Raw genomic sequence first — 15,986 nt, forward strand, 5'->3', positions numbered from 1 at the left:
AAAGTATTTGCTTGTGTCTGGAACCAGGTCTCTCTCACTGTGTATGTAGGCAAGGATGGGCACCACACCTGGCACAGGATTTTGGTAATCATGATTATCTGATAAAGACTCCTTATCAAATGATTTGGATACAATTCTGAGAAAAATAATGAGATCATTAGATTTTAAATCTGAGGAACATGAACATCCAACAGATTTTATTATTCAGACAGCAAACTCATTTCCAGTTACATGAGTACCATAAAAAGTTGGTGCTTTTTATGGTGATCATGCAAACAGGCTTAGAATTTACTTAGAGGAAGTGGAGACTGGTTTGGACTGGGTTATACACTAATGGGCTATAGTTCGTGAAAGGGCATCTGACAATTAGTAGTTATATGGGACTTTGCCAAAAATGTAGTTACCCTAAATGTGCAGGTTGCTGGTAGGGGGAGGTATTTACTGTATTCACCTTGGCAGGCATCAGCTGGCGCACCTGGTAGTCACCATGGCCAGAGCTGCCTACAGTACTGGTTTATATGTGGATGTGGTTGGGTATCTATCAAGTCCTGGGCTTTAAGATAGAACAGCACTTCCTCCTGGCACCTTCTGCTAAAAGTGGGTGTTTGGTGATAACCATGCATTTGGTGACAATTGTGTAGAGCCAGGAAAGGCTGTGAGGAACATTACAATTCTGAAGAAACTGGGTTGCAGCCTTCTTCTGAAACGTTTTTAATGCATCCTGTGCCTCAATCATAAAAATGAAGAATTGGCCTGAAGGGATCTGTCATCTAGACAGGAAGGAATTCATGTTGTATTAGTAAGTGCACCAAATTTAGGTGACTGAACAGAGAAACTCCCTTTCATAGGGAGGTCTAAGGAAGTCATGGTGAAGCCTCAGACCTGGCTCTGCAGTACTGGGAAAGCCTGCCTGCTGGCTCTGGAAAGAGGTTCTGGTTCATGTGCCATGTACCTGTGAGGTGGATGTTTACATGCTCTGGAGGGCAGCATGACTCTGGCCACCTTATTTATAAGGAGGCAGAAGGAAAAGCATTCCATGTTGACTGCCCCCTAGTGGGCTAAACAGATGTAAGGCAATGCAGAGTTCAGGTAGGAAGGGTGCAGTTTTTAGAGAGTGGTCGAGGAGTTGATAAACTAAACAGCTTACCCGTAAGTGGTAAGGTTCCTGCATGCTCTCAGCGTCTGCTGTGTCTTCCCTTGTCCACGCCCTTAGCAGATGGCCTGTTGGAGCATGGCTCAGGATCTTTAGCTAGTGCCATTTATTTTCCATGAGCTGGGTTCCAACCCGAGTAATACCATTCCAACTATGTAGCAGAAGCCTTGACAGACATGACCTCTAGTCCCTGAGTCTGTGTTACATTAAATACGCATGCGCATGCATACGAGCGTCCACACCATCACTTTGCTCCTAGCAGAAAGGAAGTCCCATTGCTGTGTGCCCACAGGCAGTGACAGCTCTGGTGGGCCTCAGCACTGCGCGGGTGAAGTGCTCTACTTGTGCTCTTTACAGTGTCATAGCATTGCTCACGCTCTCTCGGGACTTTGGATTTGCAGATACCAACGCTGGAGACCGTGGACAGACCAATAACGCCGCTTCTGCATCAGCTTCCAACTCCACCTGAACAGCCCCAAGTAGCCAGCTGCGCAGGAAAGACCAGCACTTACTTGAGTGCCACTCAGCAACACTGGTCACGTTTGGAAAGAAAATTAAAAAAAGGAAAAAAAAAAAACAAAAACAAAAAACCCCTGTTCATTTTAGTGTTCAATTTTTTTATTGTTGTTCTTATTTAACCTTGTAAAATATCTATAAATACAAACCAGTTTCATTGTATTCTCACTTTTCAGGAGATCCAAGAGGTGGGGTGGGGTGGGCGGGGAGCAGAGCACTAAACACAATCTCTCCCACGACAATCTCTTCTTTTTCTTTTTAAAATCAGAAGTCCACTATTGTATACCTTAAAAACCAGACTCCTGCCTCATGCCCCACTGCAGCAGCAGAAGAAAACCTGTTCTGTGCTGGTTTATTTTCTGGATTTGTTTTCTTTTAAAGTCTGGCGTAAGACTGATAAAGTGCACAGCTTGAAATTGGTTGGAGCTTAGCAGGTATAATAACTGAACAGGGACTTACTGTCACTTGTAAAAGGTACACTTATCCTTGGGTATTTGAAGACTGGCCTTTGGCATGTTGATGTCAGGGTTGACAGACAAAAAAAACAAACAAACAAACAAACAAACAAACAAAAAACAAAACAAGGTGTATTGTTGGTAGCCCAGGGAGGTCACTAAAATCTGAAGCTCTAAGAGAAGATCCAAGATCAGTTACTTAAGGCTTGTTTTGCTCTTGACCAGTGCAAGTGTTGCAGATGCTGGCTGAGGAAGGCTGCCAAAGGAGAGAGCACTGCAGAATCCGATGCACCCAGAGGAGGTGGTGGTTCACCTGGCCAAAGGCTGTCTGCATATCTTGGTATTGTTTTGAGCTAGTACCCTAGGGTGAGACTGGAGATGGTGTTGAGGGAGCAGCTCTGGGTGCATCAGAAGGCAGATGACAGGAAGGTGGCAGGCCAGGGGCAGATCTCACCACTGTGAATGAATTTGTCCAGATTTTTCTAAAGTTATTTCCCTCAGAAGAACACACTTGAAAGAAGACATCATAGTTAAATAATGTGAACTATTAGCCAGCCTACTGCTTTATTTTTCCTTACTTTAATTGAAAACCAAGCTTGCAAGAATTGCCACATTCTTACGCAGAGCTCTAATTTTAAATCCAAATCTAGATTCTGTATTTAATTTCTGCTTTTTTAACATCATGCTTTTTAAATTTATTTATTGATGCATGTCAGATAGGCCATTATGATTTTAAATGGTAGGAATATTAAAAACCACACATCAAAATAATAAAGTCGCTTGTATCTGCTGACTTTATAGGAAAACTGATTATATCAATGTATATATGTGTTATATATACATATATTCAGTACTGCCTTTTCTTTTTGTCTACAGTATCAAAATTGACTGACTGAATCATGAAAAGAATGTTCCCCCACCATCACCATTAAGAGTCTTATTTTTGTTTTCTTTGTTTATCAATGAATGGTGTAAGAATCAGTCTCTTGTTTTTTGAAGAAAAAGCAATATTCCTTGGAAAGCAAGGAGGATTGAAGGATGCGTTTGAGTGAGGAACAGAATTCATACCTAGCTTGTTGATACTTTTAAGGTTGGTATCTTTGTGGGCCTTATATACTCTAAAAAGAATCTTGGTGCTTATGGGCCATTACTTGACCTATGAATCTTTAAGGCACAATCAGTTCTCTTTTACATTTAAAGATCACTTGAGTGATGGCCACCGCTCCTTCCTTCCTTCCTTCCCACTCCCTCCCCACCCATCTGCCAAGGTTAGCTGATGATGGGCTGTAGAGCCCTTGGTTATGTGTGAGACACAGACTCTTTGACCCTCATTACCTGACTTTAAGTCATGCTGAGGTCTTGTCCTCAAGGTGGTTAGGAAAAGGAGTCTCTTGACAGCCCTAACACAGGCCCTAGCACCCTGCCATGCCTCTTCCACCATGTGTGTAGCTCTCCAGGAGAGTCGTGTTGCCTGCCGCAATGAGTTGATACTAGAAAGACATCTCGAGTCATTTGACTGTGCGGCTGGCTAATAATCTCTTCGGGCCACCAAAGGGGTTTCTCATACCTCCAGTTAGATGAGACTTGACAAGAAAGAAAGCATGCCCAAATCAAACAAACAGGCACTTTTCGTAAAGTGCTTCTTAATTACAGTTCGAAAGACTTCTGGAATTAAAATATTTGACAGCATAGTTCCTTGAAGGGGGTGACTTGGAAGACCATTTTCAGAAAGAATTTGTAAAAGAATCTGAGCAAGCAGGTCTGTGGCCTGAGAAGGGAACCTGCTTTCAGATGAAACTGCCCAGACAGACAGACAGTACTCCATATTTGGTGTACTTGCTAGAGTCCATAAAAATCAGTGCTTGTTTTAGCAAATAATCCCCACCCCTAGATACGGGGTAAGAGAAGAGTAGAGGAAAGTCAGGTGCTTTTCTCTGTCTGTGTGCGTGTGTGCGTGTGTGTTTTTGCTTGTGTGTTGGCGTGCATGCGTATATGAGGGCTAAGGTGCACGATTTTTCTTTCTCAAGGATCATGGCAGGATCACAGAACTCTTATCCAAGTGAGATCCGGGTCTCTGAATATCTTTTTGTAAATAATAATTAAAAGCTCCTCACCAAATTCAAGCTTGTATATTATATTTTCTTTCAATGTTTTTAAACTTAAGTTTTATTGTTTTGTATGTAAATATGTGGACCCAGGAACTGTTATTAATGAGCAAAAAGTTACTGTTCAGGGCAGTGATTCTGTTTAATAACCAGACAAAAATGTAGACGAGCTTTTTAAAGCCATATAGTTTTAACTCTGTACAGTAGGTACCGGCCTGTATTATTGTAACAATAACTCTAGCAATGTATAGTGTATCTATATAGTTTGGAGTGCCTTCGCTTCCATGCTTTTGGGTTTTTTGGGTTTTGTTGTTGTTGTTGTTGTTTTGTTTTTTGATTTCCTTTATCCGTGTGTCCCTGTGGCCCCCTTTCCCTCTGAAGTAACAACAGATCAGGACCTTTGCCCGCTCCACAGTCTGAATTGGGAGAGGAGACCATGTTGGAAATGTCACTTCATTCTAGCCTTGCCTTTGTTTTGGGTCTGGGTGTGTCTGTCTCCTCAGTAACAGTGACAGGTTTCATTTCACACTTAGTCCGTCCCAGGACTTGGTGGAGAGCTGGGGCCCCAGAGCTGGAGGGTGTCAGGTAGACTGGGTTTTGTCTTTTCTCCAAGTCCTAAAGTGAGTTTTAAGCAGATTCTGGGAGCCTCCCATGCTCACTCTCTCCTTACCTACTTCCCTCCCAAATGAGAGAAATGAGAGAAAGAGAGATTGGTTTTGTTTTATTTTTTTAAAAAATAAATCATTGTCTTGGTGACATTTGGGTGCCCTGGTGATGTTGTTAGCAGTTACTGCAGGGGCGCTGTGCAGATGAGGCTGTGAGGGGACTCTGAGCCCCATCCTCCCTCCGACCACCTTGCTGGATGAAATGTCATTTTAATTTCTTTTTTAAAAATCAGTTTCTTAACTGTGCCTAATATGGCCTTTTTGAAAGAAAAAATATTTGTTTTGCCACCAACTACTTCATGTGTCTTGAGTAGAAGAAGAAAAACAAAAAAAAATCACTACCAAACCAAAGGTTGCTATTTTTGAGACATCACGAGTTCATTGTGCACAGCAGAAGAGAGCACCTTCTCCCATGACATACTGTCGATTTTTAAGTCCTTTTTTTTTTTTAGACCCATTTCTTAGGTTTGTGTTTTAGCAGAGAATAGCTGCGCAGCCATCTTGTCCATGCCAATGCAGAGGTCCTAAGAGGACCCCTGTGTTCTCTATCCCTGTGGACGTAAAGACACTGGCATTTCTGTTACCTTCTCTTCCCTTTGCAAGGGTTTACACTTTGGAATCTTCCAAAGAAAGTTTGGCCAATGCCAGATCTCCCAGAGTTGGGTTTTTTTTTTTTTTTCTTTGCTTTAAATCAAAATTGTGTCTGATTCCTATTTACACTACTGATTGTTCTAATCCCAGAGATGAAAACATGTTTTTTCCCTGTATGAAAAGTAAGCACCCTTTATGGTGAAACCTGCCTCTTCCGGTAGAAACTGAAGCCACTGAAAACAAGAAACAACTAGAAGCACAGTGGAGTCCAGGCGAAGGTCTCTCCTGAGAGTCTTCGGACGCAGTCCTTGGGGTCTGGATCCTTTTCACAGGGTTATGCCATTTTATTCAAGTCCATTGCTCCGTTGTGCTTTCTCCACAAGCAAAATGACAGCCAGTACATAAGGGGTTAGCTTGACAAAGTAGACTTCCTTGTGTTAATTTTTAAGTTTTTTTCGTAACTGTATCTGTCTGCAGGCAGATACAGATAGGTATATGGAAATGTGCTTGCCTGTAAAGTCAGCATTTATAAATGTGTTGCGACGGATCACTTGGGCCTGTACACATCCAATTAGCGTGACCACTTCCATCTTAAAAACAAATCTAAACAAAGTTATTATTATAATATATATATATATATAGAGGACTGTGGGTTGTATACAAACTATTGCAAACACTTGTGCAGCTCTGTCTTGATATAAGGAAAAGCATCGCCGTCTAACATTCTACTTGAATGCCTCTGTGACTGAATTTTTTTTTTTCATTTTAAATATAAACTTTTTTGTGGAAAGTATGCGCAATGGTTTTTCCCTTTCCCCCATTCCCTTGTAAATACATTTTGTTCTATGTGACTTGGTTTGGAAATAGTTAACTGGTACTGTAATTTGCATTCAATAAAAAGTAGGTTAGCCTGGAAATGAAATTAAACTTCACAAGTGTGTGGTCTTTATTTCAGAGCCCACCCCTTTCTCTTCACCCTACTGACTTTGCCATTGCCACATGCAGTCACACTGCCATCTTCTCTGACTGGGGAGACACAAATCCTCCTCCTTATAAAAGTCAGGATTCTGATTCTTTGAAATGACCTTGCTCTGATGTGTAGACAGGAGGTGCAGCTTCTGGCTTGGAAACCCCTGGACTTAATGTAGAGAGAGCTTTGCAGACACTGCTTTGGGGGAAAGAAAAAGAAAAAAGAAAATCCCTGAAAGGGATAGTTGTAAAAACATGTATAAGCTGCTGTCTTTGGTTACTATGTCCATGGTTCGGTGTGGCTGTATTTATTTTAACTTCCATCTTATTAGTAATGATTGTTGGGAGTCTCTGTAAACCATGAACACCATGGACATTGGGTCTGTACCACCCATGTAACCAACACGTGTTTTGAGTCTGCTCATTTCCAGTACTGGATAATGTATGTTAACGTGTTATGTCTCTTAGTGCAAACAAACACCATTTTTTTAGGGCTGGCTCATTGTCAGGCCTAAAGGTTAGATATAAGGTCATGTGACTGCTGCTTCAATAAAGACAAATTTATATTCGACTAAGTGTGGTCTTTTCTTTAGTGAGATGGTTACATTAACATTTTGGGGAGAAGCTGGATAGGGTACCACATGCCTGTAATTCCAGGGGGTGGGGGCTGGTTTGAGGTTCACTGCCATTCTGGATAGGTCTTCTGTTAGCCATTTGAATTGGGACTAAAGGACTTGCCAGCTGCCTCTCACAACCCTGAAAGGTTTATTATGTCTGAGTCCTTCCAAAGAGTAGTGCTGCATTGTGGGACGACAGGAATGGGTGGTTTGTGAAGGCCGCTGGGCAGGGTGATGGATGGAATGGTCTTTCTAAGCACCTTCAGGTGTTAAGAGCTGTTGCTATGGAAAGAAAACCTGGGGGGTGGGGGTGACTGCTTTGGAAGCAGGCAAGTTGTCTGGAGCTGGGAAGAGCTGGTTAATGGTGGGGTTGGGGGTGGGTTTCTTTTGTCCATAAGTCTTTTCTTTTTTCCAGAAATGGAAGGGCTGCTTCTGGGGCCTCTCACATAAAGGCCATGTCAGGACTTTAGATACATGGACAATGGCTGCTGAGTGGCTGTTGACTGATGGGAGAACCAGATGAATATGGTGGCCCACACAGATCTTTTTCCCAGCACTTTGGAAAATTAACCATCCCTTCTTGAGCAGGAAACCAGAAAAAGGGGTGGCCACCATCAAGATGCCTAGAAACCAATGCTTGCTTCTACTTGTTCAGAAGCTCGGGGATGGGAAGTGAAGAGGAAAATGGTTGTTGGAGAGCAAGAAGGTTGGATCTGGGTCTTAAAACTTAACCTTGGTTGCTGAGAAAATGGATATTCTGGGTGTACTCTTCTGTGGAACCTGGACTCTTAGCTAGTCTTGGAATAAGTGCTTACTGTCTAATTCCTAGGCCCTTGCCAGTTTAATGTTTGGAACACTCCCTGGGTGTTTTTAAAAAGTCAGCTGGGGTGGAGGGTATAATCTGTATTACATCTTAATCTTAGCCTTACCCGAACCCACAGTTAGCCACTGTCAGGCTTCTGGATGGGTAGCAGACAGGTAACCTCCCAGAGGAAGGAGAGATGACAGCACTTCTATTGATGGATGGAGTTGAGTTTAGACTTCCAAATCAGAAATACATTTCTAGTTTTAACCAAATCTTTAATTATTCCAAATTTTATGGAGTGAAGGCTATATTCACGAATTTCCAGGGTCGGGCTCAATTTTCTCTCCCAAACATGATTTCATTACCTCCCTGGGGAGGGGTTGGAGTAGAAGTAGAGAGTATATTTACTTCTGTGGCTTGTGTTGATCTGGTGCTATTACAGTTTGTCCTGCTTGTAAGATGGGTAGAGTTAAGTAATTACCTGTTTGTTAAAATCCAGTTACTTCCAGCTTTCTTTGCAACCGAATATTATTATATATTTAAATTTCAGTTACTGCTTCTTACATTATATGTGTATGTTTATATGCAATAAGCACAAAAGCAAGTGATTAATTAATTCATTTTTATGTTCTACCAGCAGATTGTTGGATTTGCAAAAGGTGGCACTGAAGTAATTGGTAAATGACTCTGTGTGTGTGTGTGTGTGTGTGTGTGTGTGTGTGTGTGTGTGTGTGTGTGTGTGTGTGTGTGTGTGTGGTGTGTGATTTTGTTTGGTTTTGGGGATGGAGGAGCTCTCTTCTGTTTTATTTTTGAGACAGGGCCTCACTGTTCGTCTGATCTATTCTGAACGCTGTGTTCTTACCTCAGTCTCTATTTACCCAGCTCTCTTTGTTTCTATTTTCTCATTCTCACATATTTTTCTTCCCCAGGAAAAGAAAAATCCAGAAACTAGGGTTAGAGAGATGACTAGGCTGTTTAAAGGCACTTGCTGCTTTTCCAGAGGGCCAGAGTTCAGTTCGGAGCACCCACATTGGTGGCTTACAACCACCTGTGACTACTACAACTCTGGGGAATGCAGTGCCCGCTTCTGATCCCCATCACCCACACATGTGCACACACGTACTCATGCAAAAATAAATTTTCTTAAAAATGTTTTCTATCTCTACCCAAAATTTCCTTATTGAAGTCCTCCTGTCTTGATCTGATATTAAATCAAACCAAAAAAAAAAAAAATAAAAAAAAATAAAAAAAAAAAAGAAAAGAAAAGAAAAGAAAAAGAAAAAAAATTAAGGTGTAACTTGGGGAAAGGCACTAACAGTCCTACAAACTATTAGAAGAGGCAGACACTGCCATACACGTGCACTCTGAGATCAGGTGTGTGCGGAGTTTGATGTACAAAGGTAATTGTGCTGTTATACATCTATTGTCTGTCACTGTAGTTTTGTCGTAAGTCACAGCCTTGGGAGCAAGCCAGACCCTAGTCACAAACAGGTCCTATGCCCGCAGCTGTAGTTCTTGCCCATTCCTCCACACGCATCTGGTATTTGGGAAACTTTCCTTGGCTTCCAGGGACCCACAGAACCCCAGCACAGCTCAGACCCCCACACAAAGCTCCTTGTCACACACCCTTTCTTTGGCTCCACATGAGTTATTCCAGGAAGGTTTTACAAATTATGAACAGCCGTTTCAGCTTTGTCTTCTTAAAGTCTGAGGTCGGGATCCACGTCTGAATCCGTGCTGTGTACTCCCCCCCCACCCCCCCACAACACACACAGCTGGTCACATTGTTAGTGATTAACGGTGTGTTTGGCCAGATACAGGAACTTGACTGATATGTCCAGAACAAGGTCATGACAAGCTGCTGGCCTCCTTTGGCAGTGACACTTGAGTACCTGAAGGTCAGCTCAAGTCTGGAACACACAAGCAGCTCGAGAAGGAGCTTGGGGCTGGGATTGGGTGGGGTGTGGGTGTACACTGTTACATAGCTTGGCCTGGTCCGGCCTTTCTCACCTAACACCTGATAATTTAGTGGAATTTAGAGGTTTACTCCCAACCACAAAGATTGTCTAACTTAGAGGCCAGCACTTTCCACAGGCTTAACTTGGGGGCTCCCAGGTCCTTTTCCTGAGAAATGCTAGCCAGCTGCAGTCAGAGGGCGTTGGTGGCTATCAGTGTGTCCATCTGTCTAGCCCCAGAAGTGGCAATTCAGAATGTCTGGGTCCGGCTGCCCCATGAGACCTCCATGCAGGGGCAGCCACTCAGCTATCTGTGCTGCTAAATAACTCCTGCATGAGAGGGGTGGCGAAGGGGTGCGAGTCCTGGATGCGCAACAGCTGCTGGGTTTGCTGGGCGTTGATGCTACGCAGCTCAGTGAGAACGGCCATGATCTTCAGGAACAGGAACCTGTAGGCAGCCAGAGAAGAAGTTGGGGTGTCAGGCCACCCCTCTTCATCCCACCAGACTGACCTGCTCAGGACAGCCCAGTGAGGATGTTTGGAATTCCTTCAGCCTGTACATGAGAAGGCAGAACAGCCCCTCTGCCTGTTAAAGTTGAAGGTGCTACCTGTTTCCTCCTTCCCCACCCATTGACTTGAGTCCCTGGACACTGAGGTCCCCCAGAGAAAATTCAGACCTTACAGGTTAACTTAGAGGTGAGGGGGGTCATTATCCTGGTTAAGGTCTTTACTGGGTAGCCACACAGCTAGGACCTCCAAGCTAGAATGTTCTTTCTCTCTCTTTCCCTCCCTCCCTCCCTCCCTCCCTCTCCCTCCCTCCCTCTCTCCCTCTCTCCCTCTCTCCCTCTCTCCCTCTCTCCTCCCTCTCCTCTCTCCTCTCTCCTCTCTCCTCCCTCCCCCCTCCTCTCCAACATCTGAACACACAGTTACTTTAGTTTCCCCATGACAGGTAAGGAAGCTAGCACCCCGAGCCTCTTTGCAGGAAGTAATTGAATGAATGAAAGTGAGAGCAAGCCACCGGAAGATCGAAGTGTCAAGTCCCATACTATATAATACACCCAAACAGCCTTAATCTTCAAAGCCATGGGCTTGTTGTAATCAAATGTAATCAAATCTTTGAGTCTGTGGGCATGAGTCTGGGCACACTAGGATACAGGAATCTATGGACTGGTGGCAGCCTGGGAGCTCTTATCTGTGCCAAGCCCCAAGCAGGTTGTTTTGAGTCACAAGCTCTGACAATCCTCTAGCTGCCAGGCTCCACAGGCCCACCCTGTGGAATCCTGGGTGTTGCAATGGTGTTGGTACCTACCGAAGAAGAGTGTTTTGAAGGTTATAGGTTATAATATACATAAACTTCTTGATCCCAGAGCTAACACTTCCCAATCAATAGTAGCTGTTAATAGATACACTGCCGCCAGGCAGTGGTGGCGCACACCTTTAATCCCAGCACTTGGGAGGCAGAGGCAAGCCTGGTCTACAGAGTAAGTTCCAGGACACCCAGGGCTATACAGAAAAACCCTGTCTCAAAAAACAAAACAAACAAACAAAAAAAATAGATACACCACCATTATGAATGGTATCATTATTTTACCCTCCTTTTGATTGCCACTGGCCTTTGCTAGAAGACCCTATAGAAAAGACAGTAGAACCAGGCTCTTCCCACATCTTGATGACAGAAATGTAGAAAGCCTTGGGTGTATCCCTCAGCTAGACTCAGGCCGGAAGTCTTAGTAGAGGTCACAAAACAATCCCAGAAACTCGGTCATCAGAAGCTGCCTCGGGTATGGCAGGCCCTTGGAGATCAGGTCAAAAGTGAAGCAACAGGGAAGGACCACCTCATATCTGCCTCTCTCAGCTCCTCACCTGTGAGCAGGATATGGCCGACTACACTCAATGTAGGCCTTCAAAGTGAGGGCAAATCGCTCCTGCAGCTGGTCTACCACGCTGCGCTGTACCACACCAGGGCGATCTGAGTGGGAGAGAAAAGGCATTGCGGTCCTGGCAGGTCGGAATGGAGCAAAGGAAAATTCAGTCCAGCCCAGGAGAAAAAAAAAAAATTTCTGGCCGACCACCCCACCAAAGGAAACCGACAGACTGTGCAGTCTGCCGGTGTGATGGGAAGCAAGGGTAATGCCTGAGACCTTCCCTGGGGCGGACAGAAAAAGGGGCTGCTGCCTCCTGCAATCACTGGAGGTATCCGGCAGCTGGGGGAGAGCCTTCACCTGGGGAGAAGAGGGAGATGGCCTGCATCAGCACATACTCCTCCTTATGCAGTTGTAGTTTCTTCAGCATGCAGTGGAATTTCATCAATGGATCCAACAGAAGTTTCTGGAAGCCACCTGTGGGTGAGTATAGGATAGACAGCCAGCGCCTCAGGAACCTGACCCAAGAACCCAGCTGTCCCTCACCGAGCTCTTTCCCTCCATTCCCCCAATCTCTCTTGGCTATTGTCTCCCTCCCTCTGCCAGGCATCTGTTGGGCACCATTAGGGTCTTCGAAGCAGTAAGCCAGCCGACCGCACTCCCAGGTTCCCGTTTCCGTGTCGAACATCGTGTTGAACCTCAGGATGCACATCTCAAAAGTGGCCCCCTTCAGCAGGGAGATCTGGTCCTCAATAGGCAGGTCCCTGGCAGCAAGGACAGGAGGGTTGACAGCCCCTAGGTGGGCTGTCCGGAGGCTGGCACCAGTCCCTAGCTCATAAGTCAAAAGTTGGAGGAAAGGAGAGAGAGATGGAGCAGCCTTCTTCTGAGGATGCACTTCCTTCCAGGTCTTCTCCAATCTCTCTCCCTCAATCCGGGACATCAGGTTATTTTGCCCACCAAGGTCTTCTCTCCTACTACCCCCGGGAGCTTCATGCTTTCTTAGCTTTGTGTCCAGCCCCCTTGTAGCCTGTCCCATCTCTTCCAACACCCTACACAGCCTCTAACCAACACTTATGTCTTGGTTTTTCCATGTTAGCCTTACAAGCTTCTGCCTCTGTTTGCCTTATCTGGAGTGATTGCCCCTTTAAGTAAATCCTGATGAGTTTTCAGGTCAAGTAGCGTCTTCCCTTCTCAGAAGTGTTTCTACAGAGCAGAATCCTTCTATGCATGTCATGCCTTGCACTGAAAATATCTGCTACCTGATGTAAAATTTAACGCATACACGTCCCCCACTGTTTCTCTCTAGTGATGACAGCCCCATGTTCCTCTCCTATTATCTGCTCTCTCCCTGGAAATGTGCTCCCTGCGTGTGTGATTCCGCCCCACTTGACCAGGCCAGGCAGGTAAAGTGGGAGGCTCAGGTACAAACACACCTATCGTCACCCCTAGCACTGCAGACTCCGTCTTATGGAGGAGTGAGTGGTTCTCATTACTCCAGCAGGTTCCTGCTTCTCTTGCTGACACCATTTGTCATGGGTGTTGATGCCCAGCTCTGGGGAGATGTGGTCTGTTAGGTTATAGGACCATCCACCTTCCCCATGGCCTACTTGATGGCAGACAACTAGAAACCTGTCCCTTCTTCTTCAAACTATGAACCTCTTCCTTTTCCTGCCAACTTAACTTTTACTCTGAAATTTTCCAGGCATGGTTTCTATCCTTATGCGGGTTAGGAAGGTCTGATGACGAGCATGTACCAATCTTCAGATGTTTTATTACTTCACACATCAGCCCTACAAAGTTAGCACGATGAGCTCTTATTCCAAAATGGGAAGTCTGTCAAGACCACAGCAACAAAGCCACTGAACCATATAGGGAGGGGCCCATATTCTCCAGTAGCAATGGTCCCCCAGGGGCAGAGACAATAGAGGATCTTTTGGCACCAGTTTCTCCCAAGTTCATAGGGATTCATTGCAGATTCTTTGCAAACTTTGACCATTTCCTCTTCCTTTCTACATCTGTCCGCTCAGCCCTCAAGACCTACCTGAAGTAGGATATGACTTTGGCGAAGTTGATGACGCCCTTGAACATGTAGGTTGACACATCGGCCAGGTGTGGCAGAAGGGGGATGATCTCTTTCCCATCGCTCTTGGAAGGGGGTTGGTAGTTCCAGATGCTGCCGTCTTCCCCGCGCAGCTGCAGAGAGATCTTCATTGGAACCCTGTCTTTCATGATTTGACTCCATGTGGCAGGGTCTTCCAACAGTGAAGCCTGCACAAACTCTGGAAGCTCACAGTCACTGTGAAACACCGCAGGCAGCTGGGATGAAGGGCAGGAGGCAAAGAGAGGAGGGGCAGCGTGTTGTCAGAGGCGAGTCCCCACATTGGCTCCAGGTGACCAACTGCAGTCACAATCACAGGTGTGCGTGCACGCGAACACACACACACAGTGTGTGTGTGTGCATCCATGTATACACATAGCCTGTGTTTCTTCTCTCAGGTTGTCTCCTGACACGTGATGTTCTATGAATTAATATAGTCATATCCCTTCCTGGTCAGTGTGAAGGGTAAGGACGACCTTTTTGCATAATGTACCCTGAGCAACCCTTTGTTTGGCAGCTGTAGATAGAAATACACATACTAAGGCTAGACCATTCTTCTTTGCTAGTCCAGTCACCTGAACGACTTGTCACCATTGTGGGGGAGTGGAAGAGGGGGGTGGTGGCACTGGGAACAAAGATAGAGCTAGCCTACAGGAAGTCCATACCCCTTCTCCTCCTGGCTATTCTCACATCTCAGTGGGGGCAACATGCCTGCCTCTGCTTAATCTTAACCTGGTCCCTACCCGCTGAGGACAGTCGGCTGGGGAATCACCAAAAGATCTCCCATCCCAGAGTTTGAGGTTGAGAGCAGGATACGTTTCTAGCAAGTTCTCAGGGGTATCGTGGTGCCTCTGACCACAAGAAACCCTAGGAAAGTGACTTTGAGGAGCAGGTATAGCCATGGGTGTGGTCACAGCTCTAAGCCCCCTACCCGGAAATCCTTGAAGTGGGAGAAAGTTGTGTCAAAGGTTTGCATCTGAGCGTCCATGAGCTCCTGGATCAGTGCCTGCTGTTCTTCAGTAAGCCCCTGCCCTCCAGGCAGTGGAGCCTCGGTCTTCTCCCTCTTCTTCCTCTTGATCAAGGCCCGTCTCTGCTCCACAGCAGCATCGGACATGATCACTGTGTGTTAACAAAGAGGACTCTGCATATGCGCCCCGTCAGGATCATCCCACTCCCCCAACCTCCATACACCACCAAGACTACAGTTATGACTGGGAACAAAAGGGATCATGCAGGGACAGCTGAGAGAAAAGAAAGGACACAGCCCTGACCTGCATCTCCCTCTACGCTTCCCCTAGCAGAGAACTGGTGCCCTGTGTCGCTCAAGTCCTACAGGCTCAAAAATGCGCATGCGCGCTTAGGTGCTGTGGCTCCTCTGCTCTCTGGCAAATGCCCCCATCCACCAAGTCTGAGCCACCTGCCCCGCCACCACTCACTCTCTTTCTTCATGCCACTCTCCAGGCACTTGCGCAAACGGCAGGCCTGGCACTGCCGACGTGTCTTCCGGGTGATCTCGCAGGTCCCCTTGCGGAAGGGGCACCTCAGCCGGACATTGCGTTTCATGGCCCTTCTGTGGGATGAGAAAGAGCATCAGTTAGTCAATGAGGGGCGCTCAGCTCCTCCACCGGGCACTACAGGCCACATGACCTGTCTCTCCAGCCCCTGCCAGCAGCAGGTAGCGCACACCAGGGATTTTACGGAGCAGGTGTAGATTGGCGGTCTACCCCAAGGTCAAGGACTCAAAAGAAGAAGAGACCTTCTGAGATGTTTCTGCAGAAAATGAGACGTGTGCTTTTCACGGACACCTGTAACCCCAGTGTCTCTTCCTAGAACAAGTCAAAAGCAGGCTCCAGGCCTTTTTCTTAAATCCCTCCCATCCTTCCTCATAGCTTGTTACTCATGGTATCCACAGAGATGGGTTTCTTTCTTTCTTTCTTTCCTTCTTTCTTTCTTTTCTTTTCCTTTCTTTCTTTCTTTCTTTTTTTTTTTTTTTCTGTTTTTTTGAGACAGGGTTTCTCTGTGTAGTCCTGGCTGTCCTGGAACTCACTTTGTAGACCAGGCTGGCCTCGAACTCAGAAATCCACCTGCCTCTGCCTCCCAAGTGCTGGGATCAAAGGCATGCGCCACCACTGCCCGGCTCTTTTTTTTTTTTTTTTTTTTTTTTTTTTTTTTCCATTTTTTAAATTTATTTTATA

General features: G+C 45.6%; 2 protein-coding genes across 4 annotated transcripts in view; one reads left to right on the forward strand and one right to left on the reverse strand.

The window, feature by feature from the left end:
• Gsk3b (glycogen synthase kinase 3 beta) overlaps positions 1 to 7,025 on the forward strand; it is a 142,183-nt gene extending 135,158 nt beyond the window's left edge. For both annotated transcript variants that reach the window (XM_034515876.2, XM_034515875.2), the window contains one exon: positions 1,555 to 7,025. In XM_034515876.2, coding sequence (XP_034371767.1) covers positions 1,555 to 1,622 — 68 coding nt within the window. In that variant the 3' untranslated portion in view covers positions 1,623 to 7,025. The remainder of the gene's footprint in view (positions 1 to 1,554) is intronic.
• Positions 7,026 to 10,015: 2,990 nt separating this feature from the next.
• The window catches only part of Nr1i2 (nuclear receptor subfamily 1 group I member 2), a 40,987-nt gene continuing 35,016 nt past the window's right edge, over positions 10,016 to 15,986 (reverse strand). Inside the window, exons 3-9 of one of the 2 annotated variants that reach the window (XM_034515572.2) lie at positions 15,228 to 15,361; positions 14,723 to 14,910; positions 13,735 to 13,886; positions 12,315 to 12,457; positions 12,054 to 12,170; positions 11,695 to 11,800; positions 10,016 to 10,279 (exon numbers count right to left, since the gene is read on the reverse strand). In XM_034515572.2, coding sequence (XP_034371463.1) covers positions 10,135 to 10,279; positions 11,695 to 11,800; positions 12,054 to 12,170; positions 12,315 to 12,457; positions 13,735 to 13,886; positions 14,723 to 14,910; positions 15,228 to 15,361 — 985 coding nt within the window. In that variant the 3' untranslated portion in view covers positions 10,016 to 10,134. Of the gene's footprint in view, positions 10,280 to 11,694; positions 11,801 to 12,053; positions 12,171 to 12,314; positions 12,458 to 13,734; positions 14,010 to 14,722; positions 14,911 to 15,227; positions 15,362 to 15,986 lie in introns of both variants that reach the window. The other variant, XM_034515571.2, reaches the window with a different exon arrangement.

The sequence above is a fragment of the Arvicanthis niloticus genome, chromosome 12, assembly GCF_011762505.2.
Source record: "Arvicanthis niloticus isolate mArvNil1 chromosome 12, mArvNil1.pat.X, whole genome shotgun sequence".
Lineage (NCBI taxonomy): Eukaryota > Metazoa > Chordata > Mammalia > Rodentia > Muridae > Arvicanthis > Arvicanthis niloticus.